This window comes from Palaemon carinicauda, chromosome 1, assembly GCF_036898095.1.
Source record: "Palaemon carinicauda isolate YSFRI2023 chromosome 1, ASM3689809v2, whole genome shotgun sequence".
Taxonomy (NCBI): Eukaryota; Metazoa; Arthropoda; class Malacostraca; order Decapoda; family Palaemonidae; genus Palaemon; species Palaemon carinicauda.
Window position 1 is genome coordinate 299200505 of NC_090725.1, and position 27626 is coordinate 299228130.

Here is a 27626-nt window from a genome sequence, read left to right on the forward strand (position 1 = left end):
CAGTTTCAAATCCACTGCATTTTTCAGGGAAGTAGGTAAGTCAACTTGAACTTTGATAGATTTACTATTTTCCCCGATGCTCATATTTGACCAAGAAATGCATAAGCCAGTGTCAGAGCCTTCAGCAGATCTCCCCGCCTCCTGCAGGACCTAGTAAATGAAAGGCAATTGACACATTCATTTTGAAAAAAGGCACATGGCAATACTGGAGTCATCTATCTAGGTAACTCGGAATTGTATTTATTCCCACGCCGATACAAACTTCAGATTTATTTATATGGGTAACTGCTATTCATGTTTTCTACGACCGGCCAGTCAAGTAATTGGTTTGATCACACCAAGTTTTGTTGCTGGCCAACCATGGTGCATGTGCAGGGAGCAAGAGGGTTCTTACTCACCTTGCCTCCCTACAACACTGTCGGTCACATGCTGTCACTTGCTCTCTACGGTCGAGCCTTCGGATTCATCTCGCCTACCTTTTTAGTGTTCGCTCTTGACTTGTTTATGTATTTATTCACGGTCACTTGAGTTGCTAATCATTATCTCCGAGTTACGAGTGAGTGCTTTATGTCTTAATAAATCTGTGTATTTACGTTCTTACCATTGTGGCAGCCTTTGAGCCAGGCAGACATACACATCCTTTTTGCCCCTCTTGCCTAGACAAGAGATGTTCAAAAGAATCGCCATATAATTACTGTAGGGAGAGGACCTCCTTTCAAAGGGAGAAAGATTTTTCTTGTTGCAGGAAGTTTGACAAGATTTTTACTTTACTGTGACATCTTCCCACAGGAGTTAAGACTTTAGCATCTTTTATGTAGTGAGAATCTCCCCTTATTACAGTATATGGTGTCATGAATGCCCTGAAATTTTAATTACACTTGGATAACAACCATAGCTTCTGCCCTGATGTTCATAATGTTAAAATCATGCATTTTACAGAATGCCATTTTATCTCGGGTAGATGATTAAAAAAGTACAATAACGGAAATAAGTTGATAATTGAAAAAGAATATTCGATATTTTAACATTACTTGCACTCACTGCTCTGCCTCTTCAACATTGACAATGCTTACTGAATGCTCAAATTACTGGAAGTTCTTCATTCAAACAGCCTCTACAACATTTATGGTGCCTTGATTGACACCCCCATCTGCAGCAGATTATGTCACAGTCAAACAGCCTCTACAACATTAACAGTGCCTTGAGTGACACCCCCACCTGCAGCAGATTACGTAACTGTAATTAGACGTCATAGACACAATCCTTGTAGGAGGCACTCTTAATGGCCTACCTCAGAGAAATCCTTCTCCTCCCATAGGTTGAGTTCGGAATTACTTGCAGGTACAAAAAATGGATAAGAGACGAGCAAAGTTTTCCCTCTTCCCATGAGTCACACTCCCCCCTCTGACAGACGAAGTAACTTTCGCTAGAAGACGTAAATGTGGCCCACGCCGTAGGCATTCTATGTAGTAGAAATTTTATAGCCCTCTCTTGCAATGTAAACTGAACTCTGAGTGAGACTTGTATTCTCCCACCCCACTCGGTTTTGCTAGAGGCAAACTTTTTTTTTTTTTAACGAGAGTCGGCTAGACACCACCTTTTCCTGTCCCAATATAAATGATACAAAGGAAAGGAAGGATGTCCGAGGAAGAGTTAAGAACTCCCTTACCATTAAAGCAAAGCAACCAAATTACGACATCATAATGACTCCAGAGAACCTCTTTGCACTCAATTTCTATCTCTGCTGATGTGTCCCTCCTTCAGGTCCCAATGCCAGGCTCAAAAGCCTCACACTTTATTAAGATACTGAAGTCAAATATGTTGTTTGGATGGATTAGATGAGCCTCCTCGTGGGGTAAGCCACTAATGGACAGTATGCTTTTGACACTTATCGTTCCACAGTCTCAAAGCCATAGACACAAGTACAATGTTGCACTTTCAAACCAGTCTAGATACATGTTCGATTTTCTGAATACACAAGTGTCGGCATTGGAAAACTCGCTTAAGGCTGGTAGGTCCTCAGAGCTACCATCTTTACCACTGACAGGCCAGGGACACTTATCTGTTAGCATAGATTACCTCTTATTTTGATGAGGATTTCAATCTAATTCGATAAGCCCATAGATTTAGACCACCGCTTTCACAGGAGTATCCTAATACCGGGTGGGGACAGGAAAGGAACCTGGTTTGACCGTCCAGTTCCCGCAGCATTGTAGTATTGGTTGACAAAACCTGTGGGAGGTGAGAATTCTTTTGGATCCCTCTCCTCTTTTATATTTAGTTTGCTTGAAAAATATTCATTAGATATTTAGGCCGATTGTTACCACAAGACTTCTGGCAAGGGCTCGAGATCTACCTCAAGGAAGATCTCTGATATGCTACTTTTTCAGAGGACGACTTTTTTTTTTTTTTTTTTAAACTTTCACCCCTGTCCAGATACAAGATTGTGACACAAATATGGGCCCCTTTTATTCCTCTCCATCCAGCCCTTTTTAGTTGTTTTTTTCTATTAAAAAAAAAAATATTTTGGATGGCAGAACTCTACTTTAGGAAAATAATTAATATCTTGGGTATGAGTGTGTTAAGCATCAGAGTACTATAACTACGCAGAACTCGTTCCCTTTCAGAGGAACCTTCTGCTTCCAATTAATGTATGGGGGGCATGACAATTAAGACTAATGCTCAATTTGAAGTTGAAAAGTTTGACCTCCTGTCTTCCCCATCTATCAGTTACAGGACTTCAGTACTTCCTTTCTGATTGTAGAGAGTCTGGTAAGCCTTTCTGGGAAAGATAAAGAAGTAACTTCTTGATAATGGACTTTAGAGCAAAAGGATATGCCTTAACCCGTTGGGTGTCCTGGCAATGGAGGTACACGAGCAGGCCTAGACCAGATTTCCCCCTTCATGGAATAGTCATCACAGAGTTAGAAAGCAATCGTCACTATCCTTGAGTAAGAACCAGGTATTACTATTATTATTATTATTATTATTATTATTATTATTATTATAATTATTATTATTATAATTATTTATTATTATAATTATTATTATTATTATTAATTGCTTAGCTACAACCCTAGTTGGAAAAGCAAGATCCCCATGGGCCCCAACAGGGAAAATAGCCCTGTGAGGAAAGGAAACAAGGAAAAATAAGATATTTTAAGGATAGTAACATTAAGATAAATATTTCATATATAAACTATAAAAACTTCAAAACAAGAGGAAGAGAAATAAGAATAGTGTGCCCAAGTGTACCCTCAAGCAAGAGAACTCTAACAAAAGACAGTGGAAGACCATGATACAGAGGTTATGGCACTACCGAAGACTAGAGAACAATGTTTTGATTTTGGAGTCCTCCTCCTAGAAGAGCTGCTTACCATAGCTAAAGTCTCTCTTCTACTACCCTTACCAAGAGGAAAGTAGCCACTGAACAATTATGGTGCGGTAGTTAACCACTTGGGCGAAGAAGAATTGTTTGGTAATCTGTGTTGTCAGGTATATGAGAATAGAGGAGAATCTGTAAAGAATGGGTTAGATTATTCAGTGTATGTGTAGGCAAAGGGAAAGTGAACCTTAACCAGAGAGAAGGATCCAATGTAGTACTGTCTGGCCAGTCAAAGAACCCAATAACACTCTAGCAGTAGTATTTCAACGGGTGGCTGGTGCCCTGGCCAACCTACTACCTATGAATGCTAGTTTCTCCATACCTTTTGACAAGAAAATCTTGGCCTTAAGTGACTTCCTCTCATGGATCATTTAATTTTGCCAGATATTTTGTTAGCCACCGTTTTAACTTATACTACGGTAATGGTCGATATCCTCTCTCTTACTCCAGAGTACAAGACCAGGAGATCCAAAGGAGTCATATGGCCACCACAAATTCTCATAAAAACTTGTCCTCAGTACTGGAACTTCTCATGATGAAGCCGAGAAGACCGCCGGGCCGAATAAAGTGTGTTGTAAGCAATCCCCCGGATAAAGTCGCAGTAACTTTGCTTGACATGTCACAATAGAAATCTAACTGATATCTTCCCTGGGAAGTTAAGTCAACAGAATAGGAACTATTCAGGTCAAGTAGAACCATTAGACTTAGGGTTATTCTATAGTTTGGGTTGAGCTTTTTCCAAGACTGTTTCTCCTCAAATACGGACTGTTTAACAATTTTGAGTAACTGATCCTGTCTCTTTCATGGAAGTTTAAATCTAGTTCTAGATTTTAAATCTGGCCCTTTTTTTTTAGATAGCTAGATGTCTTTAACCCCATAGGAAATATTGATGCCCTCTTTACTAAGGCTTCTAGAGGGCAGACCTGTCTCCTAGGAGAACACCCCCCCCCCCTATTGAGTTATGAGAGGGAGGGACCTATTATCTCCTAAGATTATCATCATGATCTGAGACAGGAGGGCTGAAACCAGGGATCTGACTTTTTTTTTTTTTTTTTTTTTTTTTTTTTTTTTTTTTTTTTTTTTTTTTTTTTTTTTTTTTTTATCTTAACTTTACTTACTTTGATGGCTGATTTTCTGGTCCCATACAGCAGGGGAACCTCACTCTCTACAGGACCTCCACTGTTGTTTTATCTTATTCGTTCAGAGTATTTAACATTTCATGTCTCATATTCTTCATTTATTGTTAAATCGTCACTGTCAAAAGACTCATGAAATAAGAAAGTCTTCAGTTTCCTCTTGAAAGCCTTAATGTGTTCAATCATTTGAATGTTTCGTGGGAGCTTATCATATAGTCTCGGGGCTGCATATTTAAAGGTTCTGGAGCTTACAGTAGACATATATCTAGGTTCCAATAGTTTGAAGCCATCTGTAACTATTCTCGTGTCAACATGATTTGTTAGCTGTGCAATATGTAGCAATTCTCTTAAGTATTTTGGATGCCCTGTTCTGATAACTTGGTGGGTTATTGTACATATTTTAAATTCAATTCTCGCTTTAATCGGTAGCCAGTGTAAATCAATTAGTGATCCTTTCTCTAGGTGGGACAACTTTTATCAGTCTTGCTCCTCTGTTTATTATGTTTTGTAATTTCTTAAGTTGCACTTTTGGTAAATTGTAGTAGATAGTTGCAGTAGTCAATCCTGATAATAATGCAGTTTATCACAAGTTTCTTTACAGAATTTTTGTCCAGGTACTTTTTTATAAATGCAATATTAAATGATAACTAGAAGTTTTTATTACATTATTTATTTGGGCATTTAGAGACATGTTACAGTCAAGAAATACACCTAGATCTCGAACTTTACTAGATATAGGCACCGAGTCATTATTTATGTTAATTTGAATATCACCTAAGTTTCTCACGCTGTTTCTCTTGCCCACCACCATGAATTCAGTTTTGTTCTCATTTAATTTTAGTTGTTTAAATGCCATCCATTCTCTGACACTATCAAGGATTCGGTTTAGAGTTTCAGTAGTGTCATGTATATCATTTATGGAGAAGTAAAATTGTGTGTCATCTGCAAATAGTTTCAAACTTCACGCCCTGCCATTGTAGTATTTTCGATAGATCAATGGTATAGATGCAGAATAAGATTCGGCCAAGTACACTCCCCTGGGGTACCCCTCTGTTTAAGGGTTCATATGATAAATAGGAGTTTCCAATTTGTACACAGTAATTTCTACCAACCAAGTAGTCTTTTAGGTATTCAAAAGCTTTATCTTCAACGCCGATGGACCGTAGATCATTTAGTAGCAGTTCATGCACAACTGCATCAAAAGCAGCACTGAGATCGAGCAATATTAAAATACCACATTTATTTTCATCCATCATTTCTAGCATATCATTTACAACACAGTAGATGGCTGTCTCCGTAGAGTATAGTTTTCTGTAAGCCGATTGGTTGTCAGGCAAAGCTTCTATTACTTCTAAGTGGCTGACTAGTTGTTCAAGAATTACATATTCAAGCACTTTTGAGACAAAGGATAGATTCGAAATAGGTCTATGTGAGCTTAATTCCTGGTGGTCCAGTGCATTTTTCAGAACTGGTGTGACTATAGCCATTTTTCAGATTTAGGAAACTTACATTCATCAGTGCTTGCATTTGCTATTCTCATTATTACTTTGGCAAGACTAGAAAAGTCTCTCTCTCCAATTACTTCAGATATTGGCATAGGATCCATCGCTCAGTTTTTCTTTGCTCTCTTGATGATTCTGGTGATGTCATCTTATGTTAAATCGTATTAATTTTGTCTCTGCGTCTGGTGTATCATTAATCTGAAGTTGAGTATTTACAAATGACCTGGTAATGTTTTCAATTTTGTTTTTAAAGAATACTAGAAAATTATTTGCTAGTTCCTGGTCACTGTATCCATCAGGTAGCTTCTTTTCTTTTAGATTTCCCATTATACCATTCAGAAGACGATATAACGTATTTTTGTCTGTTGCTGCTTCGAGGATCTTTCTCATATAGTTTTCACTTTTTTTTCCTTAGTAGGTAGTTATATTGACACGCAGCAGTTTTGTAATCTACCCAAGTATTTTCAGTTTTTAACCTATTCCACTTTCTTTACGTCAAAGAAAAAAGTCTACTTCCAGGGCCTTTTCACCTGAAAACCCAAATCAGAAGAAACTTTACTGTGTATCCCCTTTTATTTTGGTGTCCACAGATCAATGTGAAGTTATTCATCGAACATGATTTATTTTATTGTTGTTAATATTCTTTAAATACTTTAATTTTAATTGGTTATTACTATTCTCTGTTTGCTTAATTCCTTTCCTCACTGGGCTATTTTCCTTGTTGAAGCCCTTTTGCTTATAGCATCCTGCTTTTCCAACTGGGGTTGTAGCTTAGCAAACAATAATAATAATAATAAAGTTTGTATGCTAGGAAAAATGCAAATTATTACAAATTTGTCATATTTCTATGCCAAGTTTTAGGTTCCATATGTAGTATACCACAATTTTTCCCTTTTTATTTCTTAAAGAACACTTTTATGAGCTTTCATAAGTCATTTAGAAAAAATGGTTAAAATCCACAGCTTTTGTGCTCTTCTGTAATTTTAGTAAACATCCACTATCCCTATTATTTCTTTTATCAGATCACCAGATGACTTTACTCTTGTCGGCTGCTTGACTATGAATCAAAGACTTTACTAGTTCATCTTCCTTATTCTAGTTTTCTGTCTACCTTAGACCTGTTTTTAATCACACTGACAATAATGCTCAAATTATGGAAAAATGCAACTGAATTTTCATCATTCAAGATTCACATACAGTACTTTATTTTTCTATTTCATATTGTTTTTACTAATACTTTTATCAATGGTTTTCTTTTTAATCTTAGGTCATTTTTTTTCTAATAAATTTACTTCAAATCTTGCATTTTGCTACTTCAACATCCAATTTTATCTTAACCTAACTCGAAGTTGAATGTAATACAGTATAGTAATTTCTGTATTCTTTGATAAGCTGGTTCTTATCAATTTTGTAACATAATCATTCAATTTAAAAACAAAATAATTATATCTTGTGCAATTTTACCAAATTCTTTCATTTGTAGCCATGATGATGACGAGCTTTGTTTTAGTAATTCCTCAAAGACTTTTTAAATTGAAATTAAAACAAAAATATTCCTATATTAGGTATCTTCAGTTCAAACGGATTTGTGTGGGCCAAAAACCGCCGTTTTGCCCTGCGACACCTGAAGGACCTTGGAATGGGGAAAACATATCTTGGTGATGCCATTCAGGAAGAAGCACATGCTCTGGTCCAAAGTTTCAGGAAATGCACAGATGAACCTCAAATTGTTCCTTGGTCCCTTAATGCTGCTATTCTGAATGTTATCTGGCAAATGATTAGTGGTAAGTTGAAAAATGAGTTTACCAAATTATGAATAAACTTTTTTTTACTGTATATGTAGTGAATTAAAAAGTAATTAATTCAAGTTTTGCTTTTATATACTGTAGACTTAAAAAAACAAAGTACGTCTGTTTTTGGTTAGAGTTGATTTTAAGTTTCTACTTCTATATTGTTGATAAACAAAGCAACTTGTAGTCAACATCTATGCTTATTTATGTAAAGCAAGACAATGCATTTTGTAGGTTGTTCAATGAATCTTTAACATCCAAACATAAAGATTAAGGGATTAGGCTTTCACAAGGAAAAGAACCCTCTTAAATATACAGTACTGTATAGTCTTCAGACTTGCCAACAAATATCTCATTATCAAACAATGTGAAACCAGTGGTATGAATAGTAACCAGTATATCAGCCAATGAAAGCTGATTTTTAGCAAGTCTTCCAGGCAACTTTCTTGCCACATTAATTCAATTGATTTGTTTTAGACTTTTTTTTTATCCAGAAAGTGTTGCTGTTCATGTACAAAATGTGAATCTCGTATGTATACTCAGTTGATTTTGTTTATATTTCTATCAGAACTATTTTAGCTTGTGTAAGTCAATAATAAAATTCTGCTTACATTTTTCAAATTTTAGATCCAGTAAGTTCTCAGGTTACAACAGTTTTTACTTTGTTTAATAGATAAAATGCAGCTTCCATGAAAGGAATTGTATAATCTTTAGTGTCATATGATTCTATATTTATAGCATCCCTGTCGTTTTTAGAAGTTGTTTCCATGTTATAAAATTTTTTATGTTCTAAATTAATACTTTACTATATGTATTAGCATAGGAGATTGATTTAGGTACTTGAGTAAACTAGTACAGTATTGTATTTAGGTGAGTTTCAACTAGCATCAGTAATCAACTTAGTCTTAGAAATGGATATCAGTTGCAACCCGAGGACTTAATCATTAGCAACAGAAATCCAATGTTTTAATTAGACTAAAATAGTATTAGCCACTGAGCTCTATGAAATTAATATTTTTTTCTTGAAGTTGTAGCACTAGAACATTAAAAAAAAAATAAAACGAGATTTTGACCAAGGTAAAACTTCTCTGGGACATGCTGTATTGTTTCCAAGATTTTCTGTAAAAGGCTAGAACAGAGATTTCAATATAACATAACTTGCCAAAGAAATATTTTCTACCATGTTCTAGGTCCCCCTTAGTGTTTCAATGTGCAAAAACTGGGTGAGTATAAGGGAGACCCGCTAGTTTATGCGCTATTGAATTTGCCATAGCACTTCTAATGCTGAAATCACCAGGATACTGAAGGGATTGCTGGAGATGGTTATTGTCAATAAAAATACTGGTTAATCTTGTGAAACAAGTTGGTCCAAATCCATGCAGATTCTAAAGTTTGGTGTTTTCTGGCATATCCCTCAGTAGGGCCATCCATGCATTTCACCTGGACTTGAATTGTCTCGTGGAAACATCACATGACAGTTCATAGAATAGGGCATGTCATGAGCTGAATATCCCCTACCATATTTATGCGATAGAATCAAAGTCTGGGTCAGAATGAAGGAATCAAAGATTTTGACTCTACTTAACGATTCAGGTCTACTAACCAGAGGGTGTATCTATGGTCTCGATGTTGGAGCAGTGTATGGCAGGGGCTATTCAGCACAATTGTCATTGAAAAGTCATGAAGGATATTTAAAGCCTTCAATTTCACTTGTAGGAAACACACACATCTGTTCTAGTCTGGGTTCAAGGTATCTCTTCCCAATGATTAGGAATCTACATTGTCTAGGTTCAAGGTATCTCTTCCCAATGATTAGGAATCTACATTGTCTAGGTTCAAGGTATCTCTTCCCAATGATTAGGAATCTACATTGTCCAGGTTCAAGGTATCTCTTCCCATTGATTAGGAATCTACATTTGGAGCCATGTGTAGTGGAAGCTTGTGGTTCTTTCATTGTAAGAAGTCCACTTGGAGATCCTGGAAAATCTTTAGGATCTTTGAAAGATATTATGCAAGGTTCATTCTGTCCAGAGCTTTATACTAGAATAATAGAGCCCAACAGATAGAATGGGGAGAACAACAAATTCTCTCCTAAAGGAACTTCATAATGGGAACAGTCACTGTAAGGAGAAATCTCAAACAGAATCCACCTCTCCTGAAGCAACAGACAGCCTCCTGATTCTATGAAAATCTTTATACTGTAGTTCTTTCTTGGACTGACATCAGTTCCCAAACATTTACAGTCAGACCTCCATTCCAAAACATATAGTCAGACCTCCTCCTTGAGGGTTTCGGTTATAAGCAATGAGATATACCAATAAAATTTTAATGTTTCACTTATGATTAGTACTGCTGTGCGCATCACGACGTTTTCAACCTGCCCTTGCTCCATGCAATTTCTCACCATCCACAATGCAGTAATGAAAAATAAATATACATGAAAACTTTAATAGCTTACAGTCTAAACTATTCAGTGATGAACCCTTTGCATAGAAAATCTAATAATGAAAAGGATTAAAAGGGGTTCATACCTACAGTATGTCTCTCTCTCTCTCTCTCTCTCTCTCTCTCTCTCTCTCTCTCTCTCTCTCTCTCTCTCTCTCTCTCTCTCTCTCAATTTACCCTACTGTGACTTTAGAGATGAATTTTGATATTTCTTAATATTACTACCCCTGGGAATGTGGGAATAAACATTAGGGCTTTCTGTATGCATCAACTGCAAAAAAGTCTGTGATTAAATGCCCATCACCTATTCATTTTTTTTTTTTTTTTTGCAACATGACTTTTGCATATGATTTTTTTTTATTGAAGAACTTTACATTTACCCTGTTTCATCCTCTTCTGTCTTGTTATTCAAGTGTTCATGTTGATAGATATTTCTTATAATAATCAGTTGGACTTGAGCTACCAGAAACACATTTACTTAATGGAGTAACATTATTGATTCTCCAAGTGCTGAAAAGCTCCTCATCTTGGTAACTTGCGCAAAATAACATAACTTTGCAGCTATTAAATATGCAGTCTTCATAAAAAAAGGAAACCTACTATTATGGTCTGCACCTCCATAAACACCAAGATCCATCAAGAGAGCTTTAATTTCACAAGATCGAAAAGCTAAACTTGATAGTACTCGGGCCTATATATATAAACCAGCAGTTGAATAGAACAAACTCTGGTTTGATTGACTAGGACAGTATATGAAAAAAATACTGTTTGCCAAAAATATATGGCAAGGCTTTATGCTCTAAGAACTTTTAATATTGTAAAATAAAATGGGAATAAAAGTTCATAAAACTGGGATATGTGGTAAGATACAAATTTTAAAACTCCTCCAGGTTTTTAAGAAAACAGTGGAATGAAATGCAACATATGCTGTACAAGGCTATCTCATAAAAAACCATCAAAGGCAAGCTTGAACAATAAATCAGTGCCCCCTATTACGTTGATACTATTACTTGGAATAGAAGATAACTTATCAGAACTTGGTTCTTGTTGCTTAAAAGTAGACATAGGTTTCTTATTTAATTAGAGCTGAACAATGAGTGTTTGATTCTTGGTGCAAGCTAGTGTGCAAGTAGCAATGTCTTCAGTAGTGTATTTGGTTCAAAGTAATGACATTGGGCGATGATGTCGGCATTGGGGGTGCTGTGACTTGTTCAATAGCACCTGAAACTTTGGTTTTCTCCAATGTTACTTTGCATGTTGAAACCATATGTTTAGAGCAAGGGAGACTACAGTATTTCTTCGGTAATGTGTCTTTGATGAAGGGATTATCTAAATGGAAGACAGCCTGTGAATAGTGGTTTACACACGCCCTTGTTAAATACACGACACCAACAAGGTGTTCGTGCGAGGGTTGTAACCTCTGCATTCCATGCTTTTATCTTTCTCTAGTATATTTGGAAGATTTATATTAGAAAAGTGTAAAGAAGGACCCTTTTCACCGGCCGTCACAGGTCTCTCCCCAGAAATAGATTTTTCCTTCGTCAAAATCCCTTTTTAGCCTTTTACAGGAAAGTCCTTGGAGACCCCAGAGCACATTGTCCCCCCCAAAAAAGAACTTGTATATTTGTCCTTATTCCATTAAAATATGTAGCTTGCTTACAGGTAAGCGCTATGAGATAGATGGTGAAGAAGTGATCAAATTCAACAAAATGATCAGTGATATGGTAAGAGCCTTGGATGGTCCTGTTAGGTGGCTAGATATGTTTGAATGGACTGTTCCAATTATCCCCGTATCATTAAAACGAAGGCTGGGGCTTATGGAAATATATGATTTAACAGAAGAAATTACTAATTATTTTCAGGTAAGGTATCCAAATATTTTTTCTTGTATTTTTTATTTGATGATCTACTAGTTTTCTACATTGATGCATGTAAAATATAATGGAAGCACCACAAAATTATTTTATGAATGATCAAACTACTGGCTTCTTTCTTTATCATTTGGTTGGAAATGGATGATGCATTCTCGTATTTGTAAATATCTTATTACTGCACTTTAGAGCTGGGTGTCCATTACGCAAGACAAGACTGCACACCTTTTAAATTTTTTTTCCTAATCTCAAGACTATTCAGTTGCTACCTTAGTAATTTGTAACCAATCCTAAGTTTTATCTTGGTTTTTTTTTTTTCTTTACTTTTCTTGGATGTCGGTTTTTTCTTGAAGGTGGTACATTATTTTAAGTGGATTAGGGTATATTATTATTAAAAGGGAAGGTTATCCAGCCCTGAGAATCATTCTTCGATTCTTACGGAGCTGGTCCAAATAAAATTTGTGGGAGTGTATTATGATTCTATGAACTCGCATTGATAGCGAGATGTTACTGTATTATGAAATTGATATTGCATCAAGATACACTGTAATTTTGGCTGTTATATGAAGAAGAAATATTATGGATGATTGCTACTTGTATTCTATGAAGATGTGATGTCAGAGACCACAGATGCTTTAAAGTCCTTTTAAAAAAAATATACTAGTTCAACTGCGATTGATCTTCTGTCTCTTTTCAGGAATTGGTTGGATATTGTACGTATTACAAAAAGAATGGCTAGGCTGCATGTATTCAAGCAAAATAAGTGAGCCGTTTTATCGTACAACAGTTTGCTAAAGCATTTTTAACAATTTTTCTCTTGTTCAGATGTTGCATGATTCATTTCCATTAAGTAGAGTTGGTATAAGTCTTTGTTCATTCCCATTTTGGCATCCCTAGCCATTCAGTCTTCTCAATCTTTTCTGTGACTTGCCTTTTCTGTGCGGACATAGTTCCGCATGTTGAAGAGGGAGAATGCCCTCCTGACTCTTCCATGAGAATGGATATTTATTTCTTCAATTTGGTTCAGCCTTTGTGTGTGTATATGTGGCCTTCCTTATTCATGGCAATTGGGTTTGACTCCAAAGGAATTCCGCAGGGAATCGTAAACGCTAATCTTTACAGATATACGGTAATTTATTTTACCTGATGGATACTTTTAAATACAGTAAGGCCTCCTTAGCTAAAGATTCTCCAAGTGTAGTTTCAACTAAGTACCTTTGAAGTATTGGCTGCTATACTTTGAAATACTAGGCAAAATAATCAAACCATGTGCCCCTACATCCAACTGCTGGTCTACTCGCTATTAGTAGACTATTTGATGAATGTTGTCTAGCATCGATACACATGCTCTTTGTCCGGTGTCATCCTTGGTCTTCACTGTCACTACTCTTGGGAGGGTGAGTGATATAGTTACAGTAAGTGTATGGACAAAGGAAGTTTAGGACCTGATTGTGTACCAACTGTGAAATTATGCCCCCAAATATAATTCAAATGAGTGTTAAACCAAAAGCTGAAAGGTCTTTGGAACTGAAAGCAGAGATTCTTTATATAATAAAGTCTTATGCTGAAGTTTCCCACAAGTTATAGGAAGATAACCTTTGATTTGGAAGATTTTTAACTTTTACGTCACAATCTATGTCTAATGAGGTAGATGTGTTATATTAGTTCACAACTGACATCTGTAGACTTTTTTGCAGTTTCCCTAAACCACAAGGTAGAAATATTTTTTTCTTTGTGTATGGTAACATTTAATCTAAAAATTGGGATCCCTACAACTCTAATATGAAAGGATATGATGGAATGGCTAGCATCAGTCATAGATCTGATTTAGTCAGTAATGAATAAGAACACAACTGTGGTCCCTAGCATATTCTGCTGGTGTAGGTGCAGATGTTTGGCAAAGTGATGTCATCTCAATGTTTGCTGGAGATTTCTCAGAAAGGGGCAATTTTAGATGTAGAAAATTTGGTGAATTTTAGTGAGTAATGGAGTCATATTAATGAAACTTTTATTGATGATCGGGATGAGAACTACAGTACATTATTAACATGTAAAGATGACCATAGATAAGACGAGGTTAAATATTATGGCAAATTTTGATTCATTTATCTCGCATCTACTCAAATATTAGTCATGTAATGATGTTCTTAATGTTATTTTTTTTGCTTACTACATGTATAGAAATTCAAAATAATTGAAGTAAAGTCAATTTTATATCATGATCCAACTGATCCAAGGTGATTCTTAGTATTATTTTCCTTTTTGCTGTCCCTTCGTCAGTCTTGGGTCTTGTGACCAAGGAGTTTTTTGTCGCTAAGAGTACAGAGGTCTTGTGAACCCTGACATGACATGCGGCTAGATGGATGTAACAGGTATGGGTGGGTGCCTGAAAATGTTACCCTTTTTATGCTGTATCAGCGCCGGAGAGTGCTTAAATAATGGTTAAGGGGTCTGGGGTAGGTGCTGGCTTAGTACTGGTAGGCATCAGGGCTCAGCTTGGTGTGTAGGGGATGGGTTGCTTTGGGTTTGGTGTTTGTCTGTAGCAATGGTGTTGGCCCCAGGGGCCTGGAATACTCTCTCCAAGCAAGGAAGTCTGTTTTGCCTGTTAGCACTCCCTGTGGATGTCCCTCTTTGGCTTCTTGGCCTTCCGGATCCAGTGATCCCAGGTGATTATCTCAGGATGATTTTCATCTATGCTGGCCCTTAATCAGCCTTGGATCTTGTGTTTGACGAGTCTCTTGTCACTCCTCCCTGGTTTTAATTTCTCTCTTGATTTGGAGACAGGTCTTGTTTCGGTTCTTTCAGACTGTTTGTTTTGGTTCTACCCCTCGGACCTGGGAAAGGGTTTCTCTTCTGGAATCCGATGGCATTTCAGTCAGGTAGCCCTTGGAGAGAGGAATCATTCTCTGGAGCATCTTGTGTGGGGTGTTGTCAGGGCTTATGTGGTTCCCCAGTTTTCTCAAGTTCTCTTCATGTCTGTTTCCCTGTAGAAGTTGACCAGTCTTGGTTGGACCCTGGGTCAGGTCTCCGACATTTTAAGGTGGTTCCTATCAGAGTTGTTTTGGTCTCCACTCCCCCTCTGAGTGTCAGTGTCAGGTTTTCATTGCTCTTTTTCAGGGTCCCCATTGTGATGGTTCATATGGTGTTTTGCTAGACTGAGAAAGGGCTCTAGGATTTTATTTCCTCTTTCCTCCAGTCTCTCTTGTGGGGTCAGTCTTACAGGCAAGAGTGATGTCTCCTGGCTTTGCCCCTTTTTAGCCTCGAAGGAACAGTTTTCCGTCCTTTTGGAGATCCTCTTGGAAATTCCAGTTTGTCGGGAAGGAACAGTCTTCTTAGTCAGCCCTTTTATCCCCCCCATTTCCTCCAGCATCTCCTTGTACCTCATGGTTTTGCACGGAGATTAATAGGAGGTTCTCCAGTCAGCAAGTTTTTTCCCAGACGTCTTTAGACGTGGTATCCATGCTTGAGGTCTTTGTAGTTCTTGGCCTGCCTTGTCTAAGATCGCAGTTTTTTTGGTCGTTCTCTACCCGGACAGGGGCCTGTGTCTTAAGTGTATTTTGGTATGTGACTTACATATTAAGGTGAGACTCCCCAAGATTTCTGTTCAATCTCTCATGAGGCAGGCAGCCTTTTGTAGATACAAGAACTAGAGAGAGGTAGGTATATATAGATATAGATATAGACTTATAAAAATTCAAGGTAATGTTGAGGTATCTGTTTCAATGGTTTTGGCAAAGTCTCTTCCTGGTTTCCCTGGTGTCTGTCTTGAGCTTGTGAGGTTCAGGCGCTCTTGTGCTACATAGTCAAGTGGGGATATAACCTGCTTTTGCTTTATCTATACAGAATTTGCAGTGAAGACTGAAGCCTTTTTACTTCTTTCCTAGGTCTTCCCCTCGATGTTCTTGGCTGATTTTGTGGGCAACATGGAGTTTGCGTTAGTGCTTTGTCCTGTGAAAGATCTCTTTTCTCGGGACGTCTTCGTGCTTTTTTGTTTTCTCGAAAGGTCTCGAGGCCATCGTTTAGAGGGTTTTTTTTCTAACATCAAAAGTGAGTTACTTTCTTGGTGTTCCTGAAGGTCAGGTATCAAGAGCCCACTGTGATTGGGGGTTGCTACACCGGTGATTTTGAGGAATGACCCTGTCGCCAGAGTGCTTAAGGTGTCTACTTGACTCCATTCCATCGTCTTTCTTTATTTGAGGGATGTCTCGCAGGTTCTTGACTAAATTACTCTTGGAACCATTGGTGACAGCAGGCAGGTGGTCACACCTGAGACTTGGTGGGTACCAGCTCCCCAATTGGGTTGGGGCTGCCTTTTTTGTAAGTACATAATGTTGAGCTAGGATTAGGTTGTCATATGCTTGGCTTTGAATTGGTTGGGCTTTGTATAGCTAAGGATGGTTATGGGTTAGTTATCCTTTATAGACTGTTTAGCGTTTGTTCCCCAGTGTTTGCTAAAGGGCGAGTGTTGTATTATGCCACTAATTCACTCCTGATAACTGTATCATCAACTACTCATAGCCCCTCTCCTCTCTGCATCTGTCACTCACACAAGATGGGGCATTTATTACTGCTATTGGTTCTGCAGGTGCCTTTGAGCTGCATTTTTCCTCTCGGCACCAGTCAATTGCTAGTCGGGTTAGCATGTGTTGGTGACTTTGTGTTGCGTTATGATGATCCCCAATGTTGCCTGATGCTAAAGCAGTTGGTCTGTCCAATCACTCCCTCTTAATGAATGAGGGGCTGCCTACTTTATGCCCCTCTCCTCATGGCATCGGTAATTCTTGAGAGAAGGGTGGTATTTAGTAGCACTGGTGTTTATGCTAGTGCTATTGAGATGCAATATCTTAACCCCAATCAGTTATGGTCAAGAGACCAGATGATTGTTCTGGTGCTTTTCCCTGTTAGGTCCACTCCAGATTAGATTGACAATCTTGCCACTCACTCTCGGGACTGAGGCACCAGCTACTGCAGCTATTTTTCTCTCGGCACCAAACACGAGGGATGCGTGGCAGTTGGTAGTGCTGGTTCTTTGTTGGCTTCTTTTGGGGTATGTGGTCACACCCTCATTATTCGCAGGCACACCCTCCTTAGCGATCTAGTCACTTCCTACTCTATGCCCCTCGCCTTTCGGTATCAGTCCTTCACCCAAGACCGGTGACATGTACAAGTGTTTGTACAAGTGACATTGGATTGTGTTAAGACTCCCCCTCCAATGATCTCCTGAAACTAGATCAGTTGGACTGATCTTGGCCCTCTTTGTGACAGTCGCCATCTTTTGGCACCTCTCTTCCAGATGTTAGAGACACGTGAGAACAGAGTAGTTTGTCGCGCTGGTACTTTTTCTGGCTTCATTGAGGTCTGTTGTCTCTTCCCATTATATTCACTAGATGGAAGATGATCTTTTTGGTTCTAGCACCTTTCCTGGTGTCGGCACGCTTGGGAGATGGAGACAGATGGTGGTCTGGTCGATTGCTGGCACCTTGAGGAGACATGGCTAGGGTTTTGGTCAGATACAAATTTGTTTAATTTAATGTTTTTGTTGTATACTGTATAAACATCAGGCTTGAGTTGATTGGATGAAGAATGTGAATATTAGAGATTTTTTACAATACTAAATGTCAAGGGCTCTGACAGCCCCTAAGGGGCTTGTCTCAAACCAAACCAATAGGGTAACTAGGCCAATAATTTTGATTTGAGAAGCCTAAATTTTATATAAATATATTTCAGTGTAGGGAGTTTGAATCTATATTTAGACTGAATATTTACCAACCTCTAGATTTTTCTTCAGTTTTTAACTAATACTGTATCAATATAAAATTTTTACGGGGTTACAGTTTAAACTATAAAAGATGTACATAATTGTCTCATCATTGAGTAGTGTAGTATAGGTATTGAATAAAAACATTTGAAATTTTCAGAAAACCATTGAAGATAATCAAAGAAATCTAGATCCAGACAACCCGAGGAGTCTGATTGATGCTTACTTGATTGAGACGGCAGACTTGACATCAGACCCATATGATGAAAATTCCAGTGAGTATTGTATATATCCATCCTTGTGAAAAACTTCTTATGTTAAGCCAGGGGAATTGGAGGTCAAAATACACTTGGCACGACCATAATAGAAGGGGAGAGAGGGACAGGCAGACAGGCAAGTCACATTCATAAAGTTGATAGTCCCTCCTCTTCAAAGGTAGCCACACAATCTACCAGTTCACCACGTTCTTATTTACATTTAAAGTGATGAGGATGTCAGATATACCATGGTTTGTTCTTTATTTTCTCTGACTACCAGGCTTTGAAGCAATCATCCTTTTTCTGTTTACAGATTATTGCTGCAGCCTCTTTTGTAAGAATAGTCTTACTGCATGTGTTTATTCCTTTCATGTTTTTGGCATTACATAGCATATTTGGCAAAGGACATAATATTGGTGTTATTGAAGAATGCAGTTGATATAGGTATGTAAAATCACCACATTTGTGTAATCTTGCACACTTAATTGATAGAAGAATAAAATTCATATCAGAGGTTTAGAAAGTATTTTTGGGAGTAAGGACAAAGGTGAATAAATTCAAGTGGTATGTATGGCAGAGAACATTTTCAATTCAAGTTATTTAAATTTTACTGAGTACTTTAATTTATGTTTGGAAGTTTAGTAATGTGGAACATTTTTGGTAATCACTATAAATTTTTTCAGTTGAAAATTTGAAGGTCATGATGCTGAATCTATTTGTTGCTGGCACTGATACCACGGCAAGTACAATTCGTTGGGCCATTGCTTACATGGCAAAGTATCCTGAAATTCAAGCTAAAGTGCAGAATGAAATCGATTGTGCAGTTATGAGGGATACATTGCCTTCACTGGAGCATAAAGATCAGTAAGTACATTTTATTCAATTATGTAGAGAAAAAAATTGGCATTGAAAGATATTAATTGAATATTGGATGCTAAGCTCAAGCTCCACATGAATTCTAAACCATTAAAAGAAGTATTGATGAATGGAGACTAACTTGCTTGCACAAAGTAATTAGTTGTTCATTAAGAAAGTGGTAAGTATTCCCCATCACATGCATTCACTGGTTGCCAGACTCTTGCATTCAGAAAATAAAATTTGCAAAGTAGATGTTTCTGGGAAGGTTGAAGAGTGATATTTTGGGGTAAGATTTGTATTCGGTTACAAAACCGTGAAAATTTGGAGTAAATTGACTATTATATAGGAATGAAAGCATCATGTCTGAAAAGACATAAAAGCTATTGATATAAAAACACTGAAAATCAACAGTGAGATAATGCATGCAAATTTTAATTATATAAATACCCTAGGCATTCACAGAACTCTTTAATTTCAAACTTGCAAACATTACTAACAAACAAACCTTAAAAGAATTAGATGTGTGTGGATGGTTTACTATTAGTTGTGTCATTTAAGTTTAAGAATGACATGTAACACAATACAGTACCAATATTTTTTTTCTACATTTTTATCCACAAACAGGTTAGCTAACAAAAAATATATTACACAACACTCCCTAATCATTGGTTCTTAAGTTACAGCACCTGGAATTATTAGCATAAATAAATGAAAGTAATGATGAACAGTTAGCATTGTGAAACTCAATTCTATCCCAGAACATGTGTATATTGAGAAAAGAAATTTCCTCCTAGATATATGAACTATGTATGTATATGATCCATTGTCTGCTTAAACTGGAAAATAGTAAGAAGTGAAAATGAAAGTACACAACCTTTCATATTTCATGGGTTTTCGAAGTTGATCCTTGTATTATGAACTAATAGGATGGAAGGGGAGTCCAGTACCGCTGATTGTCCAAAGTATCCGCAAAAACTTCCTCGAAGAATAAAATCTAGTAAAATTATACAGAATTTTTAGGCTATAGCCCTACCATATTTGCCAAACGTGGGTAACATTAAAACGAGCAGCTGAGATTAACACGCTTGTTTCACTTTTGGATGGCATATTCAAGGAATGTAAATTTAAATGAATCAAACAAAAACAAAGATTACTTTAGGTATGGGTCATCAAGACAACCTGAATACAGTGCCAGGTCATCTGAAAGTTGTTTAAATTTTATAAGGACATCTTTGCTTCTATGGTTTCAAGTTGAATGCCCTCTTATTCTTTATTCATAAGAAAAACAATATTGACTTCAATGATGTTCAGTGTCAAGATGCCAGACAACTAAATCAATCAATCAATCAGAAAACACTAGCGAGTAATCTAAGAACTACTACTACTGCTCTCCCTACATTTAAGCTAAAGAAAATCTTGAAATAATGAACACAACAAAGCTTTATTAGTAAATAAAACGGATTTTGAGCGAAGCGAAAAATCTATTTTTGGGTGAGATAGCCATGTCATCCTGATGGAAGGTTCCTTTAGTAGCTTCCTAAGGGTATATTTGACTACAGTGGATATTCCCAGAGAATTAAACTAAAGGTCTCCAGAATTCTAACTTCTGGTGCGAGTACCCTCAAGGTTGCCCTTTAGGATATTGCATAATAACGGGACGTATTCTTGACACACCACATAGCTCTCTACCCCACATAGCGTTTACACTTCAAGGGGGGAACAAGTGGCAAGATATAGAAGGAGCGTTAACAAAGTTCTCCTCCTCCGTTACTGTTATGGGCACTCGGATGACGTCATATTCGTCGCCATCTTGCCGACGTCATTTCCGCCCGCCATCTCCATTCCTTTTAGCGTTAAGACCAGCCCCCCAGGATACAGTAAGATTAAGATTAGGAGGGGGTCTGCCAAGGCCTTATAGAGAACAAAGGGCGGGTCCATCAGGACGACATGGCTATCTCACCCAAAAATAGATTTTTCGCTACGCTCAAAATCCGTTTTTTGGGCTCAGGCCATGTCATCCTGATGGAAGTGTGCCAGAGCATTAATGTATCGTGGATTTTTTCCCCTCAGTAGTGCCTTCGACTTCCAGACAATATTCCTTTGGTCTTATGACCCAAGAGACCTATGACAACCAGTATATGTCATTTCAGCTAAGCATGTACCATGTTACTGCTTCCTGCCCCCCTGCAGGGAAGAGTCCAATTGGACTCTGGAAAGTCTCGAAGTTGCATGGTAAATGGAACCAACCCACCATCGAGAAGGACCTGCCGGTCTCGGAGCAAGGTGATAGATAGAGTATGTATCACGTGTCGGAACAAGTTAGACCAAGCCAGATGGGTTTGTTTAAGCTTAGGAACGATAGAATTCTATTGTTCAAGCACATCATGCTGAGTAGAGGGTATAATAATACTCACAAACAGATTTTATTATAATGTTAGGGCGAAATAAGATACACGAAAACCATTAAACCTATTTATTAATAATAAATAAGAATTAGCATACATAAATTATAATGTAATGGTGCAATTGAAAATGCAAATAAATTACATAGACTTGGAACATACAGAAATGATCGTGGTACCTGAAAAGGAAACTTGCTACCCACACATGTCAATTCCATAGGAATTATAATGTCTTTCTGAGAATGTCTTTATATACACTTCATGTCATAAACACGTGGCACAAGTGTTCAGTCTATGTAACATCACCTCGGTATATTAACAGTCGTGGTGTCACCATGGTAAAACAAATTTCACTATGTTGCACACTAGTGTCAACACAGACACCCTTTAGAGTGAGAGTCCCATATAACTCACTGTTCTTCGCAGCACTAAGCCGCAGGTATTAGCACACTACCCTGCCGCTACCACAAAGTGTTAAACTTCTTGCACCTGCTTCGCTTAGTGTTTAAAGAACACTCTGGATGACTTCCATCCTGTAAATGAGCAAAGACACTCAAAATTCATTGATTGGAAGAAATTCAAGGAAGCGGTGACTTTCCTAAGATCGTGACCGGCAGGTGTACTGTCAGGATCCGCTCTGCGAATGAAGTAGGTGATCTTCGCCCTTAGTTGTTTAATTGACAGGTAGGAACTCGATGTTTCTCCTTTAAGGAGCTGTCCTCTACCGGAGTCTGAAGTTCTGCGAAGATAGACCTTTACTCTCCACTGGACACAGGGAGATATCTTCCTTCAGAGGGCAGATTCTCCATGGACCCCATCTCTTAGTGGGTAGCTCGTTCTTGGCGAGAAACGTTGGGTCAGGAAAGAGGGTAAGTTCGCCTGTTTCTGCGAACTGAATCTGGCTTTCTTCCCTTGATAATACCACAATTTCACTAACTCTAGCCCCCGAGGCTAGAACAGACAAGAAAATCACTTTGAGTCAAATCTTTCAGAGGGCAAGTCTCATTGTTCAAACCTGAGGCAAAATGCAGCACCGTATCGAGAGACCAGGAGATAGGGCTCAGAGGGGCTGCAGGTCTGAGTCTAGCTACATGTCTTCGGCACTTTATTGAAGATTTCGCTGGACAGGTCTATCTGGAAGACATATAGTAAGGGTCTTGTCAAGGCCGATTTACACGTGGAAATAGTGTTAGCCGCTAAGCCTTGTCCATGAAGGTGAATGAGAAAGGACAAGCAGAAATCCCTCAATATATCCGTAGGATTTCTCGCCGTAACAAAGGCCACCCATTTCTTCCAAGATGACTTATTGCCTTCTGGTAGATTTCGTCTTATATTCCGCCAAGAAGTCTAAGCTTTCCTTCGAGATCCCAAACCTCTTCTTGACGGCTAAGGAGAGAAAATCATGAGATGAAGGTCTTGGCTTTTTTGTAATGAAGCAAAGACAGTCGACTTCTGAACTTGTTGGGACAGAACTGGGTCCGGCAGGGGAATTAGCTTCGGTTGTAATTCCAGGATCAATGGGAACCAGTTGCTCCGGGGCCACTTGGGAGCCACTAGAGCTGCTATTCCTTGAAAGGATCTCAGCTTGGTGAGGACCTTTAGCAGAAGGTTGGGCGGAGGGAACAGGTAAATCTTGGTTCATCTGTTCCAGTCCAGGGACATGGCGTCCACCGCTTCCGCTCAAGGGTCCTCGTATGGGGCCACATAGCGAGGAAGTTTCTTGTTGTCGCTTGTTGCGAAGAGGTCGATCTGCAGTTCCGGGACTTGGTGAGAGATGGAGAATGAATCTGCGTCTAGACTATTCTGACTCTATCGGCGCTATCCTGGATAGAGCATCTGCCGTCACTTTGCGGAACCCTTGAAGGTGAACTGCTGAGAGGTGCCATCTTTTCTCCGCCAGACGGAAGATGGGCAACAACACTTGGTTGTGTTGGGGCGATCTTGAGCCCTGACGATTCAGACATCTGACCACTACACCGCTGTCCAGAGTCGGTCGTATGTGGACTGAGGGACGTGGGGACAGCCTCTTCAATGTGAGAAAGACTGCCATGGCCTCCAAGATGTTGATGTGAAACGTCTTGAACAGAGGGGACCACGTTCCTTGAACTTGACGTTGATGGTAGTGACCCCTGCATCCTTCTAGCGATGTGTCCGTATAGATGACGACAGAGGGCGGAGGTAGTAACAGAGGTACCAACCTCCTGAACTTCTTGGCCTCCGATCATGGCTTGAGGAGTGTTGTAGCCGAGACGGTAGTTGTCTCTTGAGATCTCTTCAAGAGTTGCTTCACAACATAATACAGTGTAGAACTTTGTATGAATATGTTTAGTGGTGTTTGTATACAATGCATGCTTTTAATTTTTACTTTATCTCAATTTTCACTGTTACATACTGTACAGTACTTAAATACAAAAGTCATACATGATATATAATGTAGGCTACAGTGAGGTGACTTGACAAAATGTCTATATGACCTGCTGAAAACAGTAAACACTTATGGGTGTTACCTTAGGTATTTAAGCTGTACAAGTGTTACCTTAGGTATTCAAAGTGTACCATAGTAATAGTACTGTACATACATTACAGTAATTACGCTAAAGTATCGGCGAGTGTTATGCAATATTATATAGGAACCAGTGTTTTATTCTAATTGTGTGTAAAATGTAAGTGTGGCTATGATTAGAGTTGTGTGCCATAGTCCTATTGTACACTGGGTTACTTGGTGTGTTATGTGCAAAGAGTTAGGTTATGAGTTAACCCACGCAAGGGAAGCTAGTATTTGCGAATCTTTCTTTTCGCACCTGTCTGTTACCTAACCCCCACGAATAAGAAAGGCTGACTATTAAGAGTAATAAAAAAAAATCCACCCTCTTTCTAATTGATTGGGCATATATACTGTAAAGATATACTGTACCAATGAAAGATAGGAGGTTGTAGAAGTCTCACGTATATGATTGTGATATTGGATGATATAAGATGCCTCATAAAATTTGCTCTCTCTCTCTCTCTCTCTCTCTCTCTCTCTCTCTCTCTCTCTCTCTCTCTCTCTCTCTCTCTCTCTCTCTCTCTCTCTCTCTCTCTCTCTCTCTTTTTTTTGTATGAATTTGATTGTCTTGAATTCTATCGCAAGCTTAAGTAGTTTTAATTATGTAAAGTGTTATATCAGGTTGAAAAATAATGAAGTTTAAAAAAAAAAGATGCACTCATGTTCCAAGAATGTTCTTTAAAGATATGAAATAACATGAAATATGTTCAACAATACTCAACAATAATGCTGTATTCCATATTGAAACCTCACAGGCAAACTGAACGGCAGTTTTTCTTTAACTTGTTAAAGTTAGTGACTTGACATTAACCTTTTAACCTGACTACAGAGTTGTGTTTTATCGGCAATGTAAAATACTTGATATAGAGCTGAATATATTTCATATTCTCAAGTCATGATAGCCTTAAAGAACCTGTCTTAAAAATCGCACTTGTTTCTACTTTGATACAAACCCTCGTCATCTATAAGGGTTTACTTCTTAATAGTTTTCCTATAACCAAAAAGAAAGGATTTATGGGATGCTGTTAACATTGTATGGTTATCAGCCATTCACCTTCAGAGATCAACTTCATCATAAGATCCTGAGATGAGACTCTCCTCCCTATAACTTTGCTCCTAGACATAGGTATTTCTGATGGGACACACCTAGCAGGACTTATTCTTCACAGAGATGCAGCTCTGATAAAGTCTAAATCTTATGTTTCCTAGACTTATTTTGATAGACTCCTTTACCATTAAAGATCACGCTCCATGTTAAATTTCAGGTTTATCAGTCATCGGTTATACACGAGACAGGAACACACAGATGTTCCTTACAGTGAAAAATTTCAGACCTATCCTTAGGGGCGCGGCTGGTATGTCAATGCCAGGGGGTATAGTAAGAAACACAACCCTGAAAAAAGTTCACTGAGCTTTGTATGGCAATAGAGAATGGGTATACAAAATATTTTGTCAGTTCCTCTTACTTTCATAGTTATAAAGTAATTAGTAAAAGTAACTCGATAAACCGAAAAATATTTTCCCTACAGAAAATTAAGTATTTCTTTTATCTTAATTTTTTATCATTACATTTTAATATAAATCAAATTGTGATCAATGGCATCCGTATAGATTCCACGAGTCACGAGACGATGTATTACACTGTAATATTGTTGGTACAGTACATACATTTGAATTGCCTGAAATTTATACTTATTTAGTTTGATAATTAATCCTGCAATTTTATCACTAATACTACTTGCACAATCCTGAAGTAAATATAACTGGTAATGGTAAAATGTGAAAATATGATGATTATATATTAGAAGAAACAAAAAGGTAACTGGATGTATGGAACTATTTAGTGAGACTTTAATTTTCTGTGAGAGGTACGGGGCACCGTATGTAGTGATTGTAAAAACTTTTAAATGAGTATGAAAAAGAAAAGGGCTGAAACTGTTAGTGTAGAACTTCAAATGTGATGTAAGAAGATTTTCTTAAGTAAAAAATATAGATACTTGTAAAAAGTTTTGGTTAGCATAAATTACAAAATGGATCAAAGTACTATAAGGGGGTATCTATGTGGTAAGAATGAAAGAATAATCAATTAGTAAAGAGTGTATTATTCATAAATACTTGGAGGTGAGGAGGAGATGAAGATCTCCAAAAGGTAGGATAAATATGAAAAATGTATTGGAACAAAAAAGTTTTAAGGTCTAGATATACATGTGTAGAAGAGAGGAGTTATTGCATTTGTAGAGTAGTTTGTCCTGGTTCTAGTAAGCCTTCTGTATAGTTGTTTTGAAATTAGTTTGGAAGCTTTCACTGCATTGAGGGATTTGCTGACATTTCAGTTAATGATTGAATGTAGGTATGACGGGTGTTTTGCTTTATCTGTTTACCCTCTGTTGTGGGTATGGGAATTTGCTCGATACCGTTTTGAAAAAAAAATTATATATGTATCTCATACATTTTGCTCCTATGTATATTCTTTTATATTTAAACACTACCTCTAACATCAGTAACTGCTCTCATTTAGTTAATGGCATTATTATTGATCATTTGAAACTGCACAGATTATAACTTCTAACATCAATCCCACCTTTCCTTAGAAATAAATATGCAAGTGTGTTTGTTTTGTATATTTAGACAATGTTTATTTAGACAAGTTTATGTAGAATATTGATTCAAATGTCTTCAAATAGATTGCAGTATCTGGAGGCAGTGATAAATGAAGTGAGCAGATTAGTATCTTTAACACCACTGTCAGTTCCTCACTCTACAAACAAGGCGATTGAAGTTGATGGTTTCATAATCCCTAAGGTAAGAGTCTTGAATAATTACCATGCTGTATAACAATGCAGACCAGTTATGAAATACTTGTGAAGTCGTAGGAAATTATGTACTATAGACTTATTTCTAGAGATTTTATACACTGCCTTATATTGTATAATAGATTACACAATGTTGTATTGTTTAATAAAATACAATATTAGTGAATTATTATAGTAGCTATTTCCAGGTTGTTGTCACTGATTTGAGTCAGGTGTTTTTTTATTGTTTTAACTTTTTTTTTCTACTTTTCAAGAATTTACATGCATTAAGTTTATTTTTATATATTGCTGATAATTTCTCACTGTATCAATGACATTAGTTTTCACTTTTCTAGCTAATCAAAAGACTTTGAATTTTGCAACAGAATTCAGTATTGATGCCGCACATGGTCTCCTGCCATACTGACCCCCAGTACTGGGAAAACCCAGAAGAATTTAATCCAGATCGTTTCCTTGATTCTGAGGGAAGATTAATACCCAAAAAAGAAGGCTTTTTCCCATTTGGAGTTGGTGCGTATATAAGCTGTAATTTGTTTTTCTTAAAGAAATTTTCTTTAGGCACATGCATATCTAAAGTATTGTTAATGTTTTATCATTTTCCTTATATTTACTTCCAAAATCTCTATTTTCTACGTACAGTATTTACTTATTTTTGGTCAGACAATGACAAAACTATACAGCATAATTTTTTCTTTTCTCCTTACTTTTCAGCTGTACTGTACCAAGAACATAGTTTTAAATAGCTACTTGACCTTACACATAGTTAACTTTCAAACAAAATTGAATGGGAAAGGAAAGAGTTCATTAATTTTTTCAATATGCTTAAATGTATTTTATTTAGTTGATATGCTGTATGGTCTCCAA

The 27626-nt window shown here is 37.5% G+C and overlaps 1 protein-coding gene across 2 annotated transcripts in view; it reads left to right on the forward strand.

Moving 5' to 3' along the window:
• Positions 1–27626, forward strand: part of LOC137658048 (cytochrome P450 2L1-like) — a 216513-nt gene that overhangs the window by 172555 nt on the left and 16332 nt on the right. Inside the window, exons 3-9 of one of the 2 annotated variants that reach the window (XM_068392769.1) lie at positions 1–35; positions 7589–7807; positions 11921–12120; positions 18048–18162; positions 18828–19008; positions 26634–26751; positions 27128–27272. The exon at positions 1–35 is cut by the window's left edge and continues 99 nt beyond it. In XM_068392769.1, coding sequence (XP_068248870.1) covers positions 1–35; positions 7589–7807; positions 11921–12120; positions 18048–18162; positions 18828–19008; positions 26634–26751; positions 27128–27272 — 1013 coding nt within the window. The remainder of the gene's footprint in view (positions 36–7588; positions 7808–11920; positions 12121–18047; positions 18163–18827; positions 19009–26633; positions 26752–27127; positions 27273–27626) is intronic. The other variant, XM_068392766.1, reaches the window with a different exon arrangement.